The sequence below is a fragment of the Neomonachus schauinslandi genome, chromosome 2, assembly GCF_002201575.2.
Source record: "Neomonachus schauinslandi chromosome 2, ASM220157v2, whole genome shotgun sequence".
Classification (NCBI taxonomy): Eukaryota; Metazoa; Chordata; class Mammalia; order Carnivora; family Phocidae; genus Neomonachus; species Neomonachus schauinslandi.
Window position 1 is genome coordinate 73,456,914 of NC_058404.1, and position 15,166 is coordinate 73,472,079.

The window sequence follows — 15,166 nt, forward strand, 5'->3', positions numbered from 1 at the left end:
TTTCCTACAGCCCACATGGCAGTTAATCAGTGATGAGTGCTAGAAAATCACTTAGCATTATTGAAACCTCTCTACCACATTGTTTTCTCAGAGCAACATATACATTATCTCTGTAGCATACATTTGTATTGGGAATTTTCTGGATGCAATTACCCTTTGCAACTAATAAAATAAGAAGTAATTATAGATGGCCTGTTAGCAGTGCCACTTTAAATTTAGGTTGATATGTTTGTGGCCGTCTGGAATTCCAGATCCAAGTGCTGTTTATTACTTTCACCCACCTTTATTGGTGAGGACAGTGCTGCTCATGGTGAGACCTCTCTGGGGTAGCACAACCACGCTCCTTTGGGGGCCTCTCTGCTTCCTTCGGCTGTCTGTCTCTTAGCTCGCAGCTGCACTTTTGACCCTCTCCTGAACAGCTTACAGGGCACAATTCAACTCAAGCAGAGCCCCTATTTGCCACCCTGAACCCGCAGGGTACTGGCCTGACTTTAAATGTCAGTCTAGTGTCTACTGATTTAAGTGAGGAGCACAGATTGACATACAGAGGCCTCAATCAAAAATTTCAGAGAGAGCCCACTTAGACTTGGACACAATGACTTCTCTGCATCTTCTACAATGAGCATGCATTGTTTAAAAAAACAACAACAAAAGAACCATATAATAAATGTTAAATAAACATAAAAATTCAGCAAGAAGATAGGCCCTTTCTCTGAGGCCCTGTCTACAGGAACTCTGGAGGTACTCGAAGACTTCCTATGGGGTAAATCAACTCATAGAAATTGTAAGGGAATTCACTTCTAGAAACAACCTCTTATACTGGGTCTTACTGAAAACAGTACCTGAAGATGTATACACTTACTGTATACAAGTTATATTTCCATACCAAAAAAAATTTTTTAAAGAATACATTGATGAAGAGTGTTCAGAACCTAACAAATGGAAGACCTGTTGCCTCAAGCTTCTCTTGACTCTAACATCTTAGAGGCATCACAAAGTATCCTCAGCACCCAGTATATGTATGTCTGTTGAGAAGCTGAGCAAGTCTTATGAACATTCAGAGCATGCCCCATGAAGTCCTCTAGCCTATGAGGACAATACCACTTTAGAGACAAGCCAAGAACTTTGATTTTGTGACTGCCTATTGAATCAACAAGGTGGACCCAAGAGCTCAGTGCAGACAGGTGAGAAGAAAGTCAGGAAGTGTGCCTCAGAATAACGTCCTCCTGGATGGCTAATGCCGGGAAATGGTTGATACATCCTTCCCAGCCAGGGTAGGGAGCGGTCTCAGGTGGGACTGCTAAGCTTAAGGGGTCCTGAGGATGGAGCAACTGACAGGGCAGCTAGCACAGTGTCTGGAAAGAACTGTATGAAAGAATCACTTTAGCAAAGGAATCTGAGGATATGGCACTGTGAGCCATGGCCACTGTGGTAACTGAGGGCCAGGTTGCTGGAGGCAAGGAGTCCAGAGACTGGGTCTTGCATCAGGGAAGCTCTGGAAAAGGTTACAAATAGGACAATGAGGTTGGAAAATGGCTTAAAGGCTAGCAGCATCAGCCCTGACCTCAGATAGCTAGACAGGGATTCCAGTTCTCCTACACTACTCACACTTGCAGTAAAACCCAAAGCAAGTCAAGCTCATGGTGCCTCAATTTCCTCCCTGTAAAACAAGGTTAATACTAGTAGTTACTGACTGTTATGAGAATTAAATGGAGTCATTCAGGTCAAGTGCTTGCTGTAACACATAGCATAGGAAAAGAGGCCAGATGTCAAAATTATAATTATCTGTTCCCAACTTTCTCAGGCAGAAGAAATGTCAAGTCAGAGCTGGAATTTTGTCTTAAACACAATTCAGAGGCAGAAGTATAAAAATGAAGACAGCTGAGGGTAAGAGAAGATGGGCTGAGCAGGGGTAGTGACCAAATAAAATGTCAAAGGTTTTCTACCTTTTTCTTTCCCAGAATGCCAAGTGGGTCAGTCAGCACCCTGGACCCTTACAGATGAGAACACGTCTAAGGAGAGGGGTTGGAGATAAGGGGGTAATGAAGGACTCAGAGGACAATCAACACCTCAGAAATCGACAAGACAACTCATGTTGTAGTCAATGTGAATACCTAATGTGGCCAAATATGAATTCATTCAGATACTTTTTTCCACGAATTTATCCCTTCAACAAGCATACACTAAGTATCTACTACATGCCAAGCCCTGTGTGAGGTGCCCAAGATGCAAATATTTTAAAGTGTTTGTGTGTGTGTGTGCGTGTTCCTGCCTTAAAGAAGAGTACAGTCTGATAGTGTGTAAGTCAAGGTAGGCATTAACAAATTGACCCTGAGACTTCAGAAGTTTGACATACTAAAGGTTTATTTCTCCCTCATGTTTGCATGGTTAGAGGGGGCATATGGAGAAGAGGAAAGACCTACTCCCCACAGCGACTCAGGGACCTAGACTGACAGATACCATTTACAACCCCGACACTTTCCACATTACTAGAGCAGAGTTGAAGAAAGCTGGAGGGGTTCACATGGACCCTTAAATGCTTGAGTCTGGAATGTCATACATCACTTCTGCAACAGCCACATTGGCCAGAAGTCATCACATAGCCCTGCCTTCCTACGAAAGGATAGGAAATGTGAGGAAACACATGGACATTCCATGAATCATAAGTGCCTCTGCCATAAGTAGGGAAGCAAACATGTGACAGTCCTTAAATACGACTTAGACATTGTCTGCTATCTCAGAGGAAAGGAAGGGAATAGGTGATGTTTCTGAAAGAACTGGAAAGGAGGACCAGAGATCATGGATGGAAATAGAAGCATCATCTCAGGGAACAATGATCAAAACAAATCTTTCTTTGAGTAAAACATCATAAAAGATGCTCTGCCCAGTCAACTTTAGACATCTGGAGTGCTGAGTAATCAAGTGTTCTCTTCACTACCAAGTTGAAATCCTTACTCCAAAACACTATAGAACTTCCCCTTCATTCACAGATCTTCATATTACCTATTCTGGTAAGGTTCATTTTGTAAAAGTGTGGGCGTCCTTGAAAAACTATAGGAAAATATACTGTTTGCATGCCAGATGGTGCTTTTAACTTGCAATTTAAACAAGCCCTATACTTTGGGAACAATTAATACCTGCCCTGCCCTGCCTATTCCTCAGAAGGAAGTATGTCTAAAATGAGGCTCATATAGAAAATATAAAATATTATGAAAAAATATGCTGTGACTCTTGATAAGTTATTTTGGGTTGCTTACATTAGCTGCAACTCAATTATCTCACTGGCTCATCTCAGGAAATAACGAAGTCTTAATGAGCCAGGCAATGTCATTCCAAAGAGACACATCCATCTTCCTACCCTTTATTCGACCAATATCTATTGAGCACTCACTGTGCCAGGCCCTGGCACATCTGTGAGCTCAACAGAAATGATCTTCGCCCTTACAGAGCTTCCAATCTGAGCTACACATACATTGCCTTTGCAGGCTAGGAACATACACAAAAGCTTCAGTAAGGTGGCTGTTAGAGCATTTTGCAGAAATAAATACATGCCAAAAGTCACATCTTTTTAATCAATGAAGGAAAAGAGTGTACTGGTTAGTGCACCTCTTCCTACCTCTAAGATGATGTAATTCGTAAAATCGGGATTAGGATGACACCTGCTTGACCTGAAAACCTGAGCTTCCTCCCCTATTCAGTCCTGGGTTTCCAAGAAAGCGTGTGATTCCTAGGCAGGGGGTTTTTACCCCCCATAAGGTGATAGTGGTACATGTGCAGACTCACGGGATAAATAATTTTAGGTGAACTAGCCCTGCCCATGTCCTCCAAATCGTGCCACCTACTACTTGCCCCACCAGCAGCCTAGCTTTGTCATAACTGACCACAGGTGTATTCTACATTCTGACCTTTTCTCATCAGTTCCTTCCCACTCCCTACTTAGGTAAACATATATAGCAGATCAGGTGTTTCAAAGGATCACAGTTCAAAATAAGATAGCACATCCCCAACCCAGCAAACCTGGCTGGGGAATGTATTTCTCAGAGCTTTCTCTTCATAGTACTGAGAGGCTCTCTTGAATTGGATAGGATTTCTCATGCCCTACCTCAACAACAGTGATGGGCACTGGGCTTCTCAGTTTTTGTTAAACATCAACCCATTCTTCAACAAAAAGAAACCAATATGTACAATCTTGATAATATTTAGTGCCCTGAGGCAACAATTAATTTCTGAATAATGTTCCTCTGAGTCTGAAATGTCCCAGACTGGTTCCTTAAATATAATCCCTAAGCTAGGAGACTGGATCTTGAGCTGCTGGCATTTATCAGGCTTTAAAGAAAAAATAATAATAATAAATAACTATGACCACAAGTAAATGTTTTCTAACAAGCAAAGAGCATATTAAAAAAAAAAAAAAAAAAAAGACTTTCCTGACTGTAAGGTTGTCCAGCACCAAACAGATGCCCTCCCACGGTGGAACTAGAAACAAATAGCCAGAGGTTTCTTGGGAAATTCGCTGCCATTGGGAAGCTAGAACGCTTTCACTGTACTTATAGGATAAAAAGACCAAGTGTTGAGGACAAAAACGAAATAATACTACTCAGAAATCGTAAATCATAGGGGCGCCCGGGTGGCTCAGTTGGTTATGCAACTGCCTTCAGCTCAGGTCATGATCCTGGAGTCCCAGGATCGAGTCCCACGTCGGGCTCCCTGCTCAGCTGGGGGTCTGCTTCTCCCTCTGACCCTCTCCCCTCTCATGTGCTCTCTCTCCCTCTCATTCTCTCTCTCAAATAAATAAATAAAAGAAAAAGAAAAAAAAAAGAAATCGTAAATCATGTATCATAACATTTCTCCACACTTCCTCTTGAGTTCCACACCAACATTTTTTATAAGCCATTCCTTAAGAAGTGAACAGTGCCCCCCACACACACCAAGTGGTGTGATTTAGAGGAATATTTGCTTTTTTCTTTTACCTTTTCCCTGTCAGATTTTTAAATAATTTTTGTACAATGAGCATGTATCATGTTTTTAAACAAAAGAAATAAAGTAATTATTTCTCTCATGAGAGTAGGCATATAAAAAATGAAGAATTTTACTCAAAAATTAAAGTGATCAAGTTAAGTTAACCTGCTTTTTTCAGTTTCTCATCTGATATGAAAGCATATGTAGTAACTGCTGAAACTTAATGAAACTCTTTTTTGACTTATGGGAATCTCTGGAATGCTAACTGGCACAACACGAAATTGTCATAAATATTTCCTGGTCAAGTCACAGGAATAGCTGACAGACTTTAGCTGAAACTCCATTGATTATTAGTAAGTTGAAAAGGTATAGCAGTAATTTTTCTAAAAATAAAGAAAATTCAAATCAAAATGTGACTTTAATAATCCAGTACTCAAGGCCAAGTATTTCTTACCTTTTAAAAAATTTTTGTTACTGTCAATCAAAAGGTGACAAACAATGCCACTGCATAGCTCTCTGACCTCATGGAATTGCCACTAATTTCACAAGAAAATCCCAAAGAAGAAAGTGAAATCCATTTGGAGGTGCTCCCAGCCTTTTCCCCTCCTCAATGTTCTATGCTATTACTGCTGCTGCCTCATTAACCAGCTTCCCATGATACCTTCAAAACTCTTGTCTTGGGACCACACCTGCCCTCCATCCTCAACCACCAGAACAGCCTCTCAACTTCCTTGCCTTGAGAGAAGCTGGTTATCCTTGAGGACATGGCTTCCTCTGTCTCCCTCTCTCAAGTAGACATTGACATTATTCCAGACCCTTCATGATCAAAGTTGGAAGATGGGGTGAATCATCTTTCTTATTCCCCAGTGCTCCTTTCAGATCATTCCTCCTCCTGTTTTCTGGGAAAACCCCACTCCTCTTCAACATTGTCATCTTTATCTGCCATATTTGCCCGTCACTCCCTCATTCATTTACCACTTTAGTACCTAGCTCACTGTCTTCATCCCAACCTGCAAACACTCCCATCCAAGTGTGTCAGTTCCTTGATCTGCCTACACCTTATGGTTTAAGAGGTAATGAGAGCTTCCCCTCTCTTCCTCGGCGCTGCCTGTGGAGGTGGCAGCTATCTGTTACTGGGCATCATGGCTGCCCTCAGACCTCTGGTGAAGCCCAAGATCGTTAAAAAGAGGACCAAGAAGTTCATCCGGCACCAGTCAGACTGCTATGTCAAAATTAAGCACAACTGGCGGAAACCCAGAGGCACTGACAATAGGGTGCGCAGGAGATTCAAGGGCCAGATCTTGATGGCCGACATTGGTTACGGGAGCAACAAGGAAACAAAGCACATGTTGCCCAGTGGCTTCCGGAAGTTCCTAGTCCACAACGTCAAGGAGCTTGAAGTGCTGCTGATGTGCAACAAATCTTACTGTGCAGAGATTGCTCACAATGTCTCCTCCAAGAACCGCAAAGCTATTGTGGAAAGAGCAGCCCAGCTGGCAATCAGAGTCACCAATCCCAACGCCAGGCTGCGCAGCGAAGAAAATGAATAGACAACTTGTTGTGCACGTCATATTTGTGTTAATAAAACCATAAAACTAAAAAAAAAAAGAGGTAATGAGAGACTTTACTGGACAAATGACCAAGTCTAATCAACTTGCGTAGGCAGGCAAATAATTATATTTGTTTTTTTATCACACCACCTCTAAAATACTAAACTCAAACTTCCTACTCTCTCATCATAATCTTCTGTCCTATTCTCGCCACTGAGTTACTTCCCATACACCTACCTATCAGCCCCATTTGTATGTTGTTTCATACAAACAGCTTTGATTCTATTAACTGACCACTCTCTTGCCAGTATCATCAATTCATTTGCCCAACTGGCCTTCCATCATGTCTCCCTGGAAAAACCTAGCTCGGTGTACATCCAACTTCCCACCTTCTGCATGCCACATCTATGTTGCTTAGCATGGCTAAGGACCAAACTGGTAAATCACTAGTATAATAATCACAATAACAGCAACATCGATAATAGAAAATATTCATTAAGTGCTTACCACCTACCAGACACTGTGCTAAGTGCTTTACATGTGTTATCTCATTTAATCCTCCCAACAACCCCATGAACAACCCAGTATACTAATATTATCTCTATTACATGGAGAAACTGAGCATCAGAGATGTTACATACCTGCCCAAAGTCATACACATTGTGTCAGAGTAGGGATTCATGGCAACTTGACGGCAGGCATGCCTCATTTCAGAACCTGCACACTTCACCACCACACCGAAGGTTCACAGTTTTCCACCTCCATTGGTGCTACACTGCCCTACAGTGCTGTTCCTCTCATAACATAGCAGCTCTCCCAAATCTTCCTTCTCCAGACTTCCCACTTTTAATCCTCACCCACACCTGAAGCTGAGCTCCTCAACTCCTGCTTTACAGGAAAAAAAAAAAAGAGCCATCAAAAAAGAGAGCAGCTGCTTCTGTGAGAACCCTATGAAATTGGTATCCCATCCTTTCACCTTTTCCTCCCCCTTTCTAAGACTAATTTCTCCACTTCATCCTGAATCCCATTCCACGCACTCCTTCCACTCTGTCTTTTCACTCCGTTTAGCAGGTAAATGGGCTCTTTCTCACCTCTGATCTCTACTACATGACTTCTTCTACCTGGAACAATGTTATTCCTCTCCTTCACTGACTGGGATTCACATGCTGCCACTTCCTCCAAGAAGGCTTTCACTACTTCCCAAGTGAGAGTGCAAAACCATCCCCTAAGCTCCCTTCCACAATGCTCTAAGCTTCCCTCTATCATTGTCTATTCTGTGGCTTACTTTCCAGGTTTCTGCTGGACAGCATAATCCCTAAGGCTAGGGACCTTGTTCACTGTATTCTTCTCAGCCCTGGCATAATGCTTGGTCCACAATAGGCACCCAGAAATATATATTGAATGAACTAATGAATGGATTAATGGAGGCAAAGAGAGGCAACACGGTAGAGAACTTTAAATTTGGCATAGCATATAGACTTAATGAAATAAGAATAAGAGTCATCGAAGGTTTTGAGAAACTGGATGAAATGATAAAAACAGAGGGTGTTATTCTTTTGTTTTAACAAAATTCATCTTGTCATGTTCTTTGGAATAAAAGGAATTATAAGGACTAGAGTTCTTAGGCCAACTAAAGCAATAATACAACCATAAAGTTACAAATGCCTTATCTAGGATTACAGTGCTTGAAATGAATAATATTTTGAAAAAAATCAGTAAGATTTCCTGATGAACGCATTACGTGGGCTGACTACAAATGGATGAGTCAAAATGACTCCATCTATTCAGGTTGCCATATTCTTATGTAGGTGAAGAGAATAGAAGGTGACATGGATGCTATAAGGCATTTTTGGTTACCTGCCTAATGGTTATTTAATCTGTTTTACTCATTTAATATATCCTTTGAACTGAACATGATGCCTTGAATATAGAAGGCACATACTGAACAAATAAACGAGTTTATATACCTCTTTTATTGCCTCAATCACTTTTTGTCACTAGGAAATATAGAGCGTATAAATGCACATATACAGTGTGTGTGTGTGTTAGATATGTGTATACAAATATGCATATATGATTATACACACATTCCTATTTCCTCAAATGTCTTTCTTTTCAATACATGGAAGTCATAACAGCCACTTAGGATGAAATCTTCTCTTTGGATTTCTCCAGTCAAATGTTAATCTCCTATTAACAATCTGTTCCAAATCTTTTTCTATATGATTTACCAATGTATGCATTTCTTTTTCCTAAAGATACTATTATTATCTGAATAGATATCATCAAAGAAATGGAAATGGACAATAAGCACAGGAAACGATGTTCAGCATTTTTAGTAATTATAGAAATGCAAATCAAAACCACAATGAGATACCATTTCACATCCACCAGTATGGCTTTAATCAGAAAGACAGATAACAGTGTTGGCAAAAATGTGGAGAAATCAAAACCCTCATATACTGCTTCTGGGGATATAAAATGGTGCAGCCACTTTAGAAAACAATATGGCAGTTCCTCAAAAAGTTAAACACAAAGTTACTATTTGACTCAGCAATTCCATTCCTAGGTATATACCCAAGAAAAACAAAAACATACAACCACCAAAAGAAAAAAATTGTACACAGTTGTTAGTAGCAGCATTATATATAATAGCCAAAAGGTGGGAATAACTAAAATGTCCATCAACTGATGAATGGATAAACAAAATGTGGTATAGCCATGCAATGAAAAAGCATGTGGCCATAAAAAAAATGAAGTACTGATACATGTTACAACATGGATAAAATTGAAAACCTTATGCTAAGTGAAAAAAGCCCGTCACAGAAGACCTCCTATTATATTATTCTTTTTATATGAGATGTCCAGAATAGGAACATTTATAAAAACAGAAAGTAGATTAGTGCCTGGGGGAGGAAAGATCAAGGAGCGGTGACAGCTAAAGTGGATAAGGTTTTTTTTTTAGGGGTAATGAAATGTTCCAGAATTGATTATGGTAATGATTATACAACTTTGTGAAGATATTAAAAAAACACTGAATTGTACAATGTAAGTGAGTATGATTGTATGGTATATGACTTGCATCTCAATAAAAGTGTTATAAAAATATTATTATTGACACATTCTTTGATAGGCTTGTTTATATGAAGAAAAGGAGCAAAGAAAGTGTAGGGGTATTATTTTCAGCAGTGGATGGTTGGGCATATTCATACCAATTAATTGCTTTTCAGGAAACAGCTCAGGAAAGCAACATATTCAGCATTAACCAAGGACAGTTTGAATGCTACCAGTTTTATCTCCTCTTTGCCTTTACTTAGGATAAATCCTGTGCCAAATTTTGAATTAAATGAAAATATCTTTGTCTATCATTTTACTAAATTTGGTTCACCTGTTCTGTCAAAGAGGAAAGGGTCAAGGATGGGGGGAATTGGATGATCCAATTTTAAAAATACAAGATAAAGATTCTTTCCTTGGGAGAGAAGTTAAACTAAAAGATAACTCAAATTCATCTTGCTCTGAGACCTCATCCCAACTCCATTTTCTCATCTGTAGAACGTGGAGGAGAATAATTCACCAGATACCATTAAAGTTCCTCCTAATTCCAAAAGTCTATCACTAATGCAAAGAATCCAACCCTAAAATATGTATGAGAACCGTAGTCAAACCTATCTGGATGAAAGAGCAAACTTTGAGATTTTCCAGATGCTCAGATGAAAATCACATCTGGGTTAGTGGCTGGAAAAGCTTACCTAAGAACTCATCCTCTACCCTGGTTCTTTTGTCTGAAGTAAATAAATATCGGGAAATTCAATTCAGCATGATTGCTAGTCCTACTTTCTGTAGTACGAAGTAATAATCAAGATGTGTGATTAAGCCTGAATTGTTTCAGTCACTATGTGAACAGAAAGAATCACAAAAAGATTCCCTTTGAAATAAACTGGTCTTTTTGGAGCTAAGAATTGAGATTGACCAATTTCTTCCAAATATTATGGGGTTTTTTTAATGGAGTAGGAACTCAGCAAGGAATTTTTCAGGCCAAAGTGATACATTCCTTTTCCCCCTTGATAAATATAGACAAGTTGGGGTATTCAAAACAGGAGAAGACTTTGGGACAAGGAAGGAATGCAAATTGGCTCCTTTGCTCTGGAACTGGGAAGCAAAATTCCGAGGACTAGAAACCCAAAGATGCGGTGGTCCATTGGGGAAGTGAGTTCTGTAATGGAGAAAGCTAGAAAAGAAATGATACTAATAAAACCTAATGAATTTTCCAGGAATTGGAAATGCTGAGCAGTGAGCAGAAATTCAGAGGATTAAAGCTGGAATGAATAGAAAATGTATTTTATCTCTGTCTTTAAAAAATAATGTTTTTAGGGGCACCTGGGTGGCCCAGTCAGTTAACTGTCTGCCTTCGCTCAAGTCATGGTCCTGGAGTCCTGGGATCGAGCCCTGAGTCAGGCCCCCTGCTCAGCACGGAGTCTGCTTCCCCCTCTCCTTCTCCCTATATGTATGTGTGTTCTCTCTCTCCCTCTCTCTCTTTCTCTCTGAAATAAATAAATAAAATCTTTAAAAAAAAATTTTTTTTAAATAATGTTTTTAAAGATCCAGGCTAGCTAAGCAAGGTACTAAAAAAATGCTAACATAATTATACCCTAACGTTAGAGTCATTCTGAATCTCAAATGAACTAGTCTCTGCCTTCACTCCATAAGTAATAAACTAAATCAGTCTTAGACAATGAAATGGGTTGGGTTCACTCACACTGGCTCAGATAGTTTTCCCTCTTCCTAGATTTTAGTTGGTATTTAGGGAGGAGGCACATAAAAATTAGGCTTCCCTTTCCAATCCATAAATTTAATTTGACTTCAATGTAAGTAGGCCTTGACATCAACTTTGTGTGCACTTCAGCTCTGTTCCAGCGGGACTCGTAAAGTCTTTCTGTGTGGGGCAGCGAAGTGCCTGGTTTCATACCTAAAAATTTAATTTCAGGTTGCGTAAAAGGTACGTATGTAAGGAAATATAAGGAAGACTCAAAATAGCACTATTCAAATTGTACTGTTATGGATGAGGAAAGGAATGTGGAAGGGAGACAGGAAAAATCTATTTTCCAGTTGTTTTAACAAAATGTCAAGACTTTTTTCAAGATTTCTAAAATGGCCTTTGATTAGATTTGACGGGTGGTGTAGGGCTTGTAACTGGAATGAGGGTGAGCTCTTCGTGATTTATAAGAGACTACAGTGACCAGTTCAAGCAATCTATGTATAAGGCAAAAAATTAAATAGAAGCCCACCAAAGACTTATTTCTTACAAAAGTATGGAGACTCCTCAATCTGAGTTTCCAGAAATTTCTGCAAATGGGACTCAGTTTATAAATTTTTGTAGGTGGGGGGCACCTGGGTGGTACAGTCGGTTGAGCATCAGACTCAGTGTTAGCTCAGGTCAAGATCTCAGGGTCGTGAGATCCAGCCCCGCCTCTGGCTCTGCACTCCGTGGGGAGTCTGCTTGAGAGTTTCTCTCCCTCTCCTTCTACCCTTCCCACTCATGCTCACCCACTCCCTCTCTCTCTCTCAAATAAATAAATATTTTTAAAAAAAAGAAATTTTTTCAAGAGGAAATAAGAATTCCTTGGAAGCGAAGTTAGGATAGTGTCCTTCATTCTCCATATAAGGGTAACTACAAAATACCATTACATTTCTCCTACTTAAATCATATGGAGTGAGCAGAATTTATGGCAAAGACACTACAAAAGAATTCAAACATTTAATGAAATTACAGAAGAAACAAAGAAATCATTATCAGCTTCTAAGAATGAAAAACTCTTAGATCCAAAATGAAACTGCACATTTCCGTCTACAAAGCTACCAATAAAGTGCAGGCTGTGCAAAACACTAAGAGGAAGTCTACTGAGGTCATGGGGTAAAAGAAATAAATCTGTGATATCTATGGGACTTCAAGGCAATAGGAATCTGTGAGGTCCTACTGCCAGCTACTGTACTTTTTTATGTAGCTCAACCCTCCCCAGGACACTGAGACATAAGTGTTACTCCCTGTCTCAGAGCTGAAGACACCAAAACTCAGAGAGGCCAAGCACTTCGTCCAAAGTCAACTCTGCTAGTAAATGAAGCCAGAATTTGAACACAAATCTGTCTGGCTCCAGAGTCCAGGCCATTAAATCAGACTCCATGAAACATCCTGTGCCTTTATAATCTAAAAAAAAATAAAATAAAATAGAAATAAAAGAATTAGGGGTACCTGGGTGACTCAGTTGGTTAAGCGTCTGCCTTCAGCTCAAGTCATGATCTCAGGGTCCTGAGATTGAGCCCCAAGTCGGGCTCCCTGCTCAGGGGGGAGTCTGCTTCTCCCTCTACCCTTATCCTTCCCCCACTCATGCTCTCTCGTGTACTCGCTCTCTTGCTCTCTCTCACTCTCTCAAAAAAATAAATAAAATCTTTAAAAAAAAAAAAGAATTAGTTCAGCAGTCTTCCTTCTTCCTATTTCTTTTTTCTGTAAGGGACTACCTCATCCTGCATATAGCAATAATCCATGTACAAATATATTTAAATTCACTTCCATCCCCACAGACTAAAGTAAGTTCTACAACATCCACACACTGGTACCAGGAATATATATAGTGTATGGAAAGAAGCAGATATGCCCAAGATAATGCTAGCTTTCCATTGGACTTAAAATACTTAATGGCATTCAAGAAGGGGAGAATGCATCAAATGTGAGCGGTTTATGCTTCAGTTCTTTCAAAAATGTAGCTTCATTAAAAATAAGATTTTAACCATGATTTTTAAGCTTTCCCCCCTCCCCCAGGAGCTTTACTCGTTTAATCTTGATAACAATCCATGAGGTAGAAAGTGTACTAATTCAAAGTATTTGAAGCATATATAGCATTTTACTAATTGCCAATATGGGCAAGGTATAGTCTCACTAGACAAATATTAATAAATACTTAATTGGCATATTAATGCTTGGATACAAATGGATTATAAAACCAGGTTATTTAAATGTAAGAGATGCTCAATTCACCATTTTCAGTGTGGGATAATATTCCTCCCTTAAAAATTGTTCTTTTTATTTGTTTTCTGTTCTTAAATTCATCTAAAACTTTTTTTCTTTGAAGGCCCACTGAGTATAAGAAACTGTAGTAGACACCAAGGAGGCTACAAAAACAAAGAATCGCTCAAGAACCAACAGTTTGACAGAGAACAAAATGCAGTACCACTAAAATGAATCTACAAAACTGTCACATATTAGGAGACATAAATTCTTGGCTGCGTATAGGAATCATTTGGTGAGCTTTAAAAAAAATACTAATAGCTGGGTCAAAGCCACAGAGATTATGATTTAATTGGTCTGGGATGCAGCCGGGCATTGGTGCTTTTAAAGCTCCCAGATGATGCTATGTGCCGCTGAGGTTGAGAAGCAGAACTAAGGGACCACAGTGAAGGGAGCAAAGAGGTATGTGAATGATTCTATTCAATAGCTCTTTGGTACATTGCTAGGAGCCCGTCCCTCCCTTCTTTCCATCTGTCCTTCCTTCCTGAACTGACCCCTTGAAGTAGAGGTAGCATATAAACCGGGCCATGAAGAACGGGGCATCTTGAAGCGTTGAAGATGGAGGGTAGAGAAAAGTTGTCAGAGGAGAAAGAAATGCTATAAACCAAGGCAAGTATGCGAAAAGGAACAAGAAACATTTCAGGGATTTTATATTTGAATGGAGCAGAGTCTTGCGGGAATTATGGGAGGGAGTAGGCTAGAAATGTGGGTCAGGGCCCAGAAGCAGGGGGACCCAAGGTAGTTAAGTTTGGAGCTGATTTCAGAAACAATTAAGAAACCACTGATAATTTCTGAGCCAGGAAGTGATGTGATTAAGTAACTGTAACTGCAAATGGAAATTTAGGAAAAATCATCTAGAGAAAAGTGCTACATGGATTGTAGAAGAGAGCCCCGAGAGAGGGAGGCCAGTTAGGCCATTTAGGAAGTAATGGGGATGAAGGAAGCAAAGGTCAGAGGCACTGAACCGGGACCATGGCAATAGAAGGGCAAAGGACAGATTCCTGGCACACATGATGGAGAAAGTGACAGGACTTAATTGGATGGTAAGAGACAGGGAGAGAAAGGGATCAAAGATGGCTGTAAGATATAGCAGTGGCATAATTAACAAAAATGGGAAGTCAGAAGGAAGAAGCAGGTTTTAAAAGGCAGATGATGAATTCCACTTGATATACATTTTGCTTCAGCTGCCTTCGTATCAGCAATTTGGAAATATCCAGTGATAAGTCTGAAATTAGGAATTAGAGTACAACAGATGATTTCAAGGTAGGCATAGAGATTTGGGTGTCATATTGTCATAATTACGGGTCACTAGAGAAGGCAATAAGTGAGTTCTCTGAGGGACATAAAGGAAATAAGAGAGCACCTTTGGATAAGCTTGAAGGAGCTTGTGAAGGAACCAGGGAGCAGGCAAACACAGAAAGGGACCAGGACAGTCTGAGTCATGAGACTCAATGAGAAAAAGAGATTCCAAGAGCCTGGGATCATCTATAAGGGCAAAGGCGAGAAAAGAAAAATCACAAATGAAGCCAGGAAAAAATGCTCAGTATGGCCAATAACAGATCACTGGTTACCAAAAAATATATATATATATACTAGA

At 39.9% G+C, this 15,166-nt stretch overlaps 1 protein-coding gene across 1 annotated transcript; it reads left to right on the forward strand.

The window, feature by feature from the left end:
* The first annotated feature begins 6,077 nt into the window (after positions 1–6,077).
* LOC110588536 (60S ribosomal protein L32-like) lies at positions 6,078–6,567 on the forward strand. Its single transcript, XM_044912597.1, has one exon. It carries the CDS (start codon positions 6,102–6,104, stop codon positions 6,507–6,509), a length of 408 nt encoding a protein of 135 aa, XP_044768532.1. The 5' UTR covers positions 6,078–6,101; the 3' UTR covers positions 6,510–6,567.
* Positions 6,568–15,166: the final 8,599 nt, after the last annotated feature.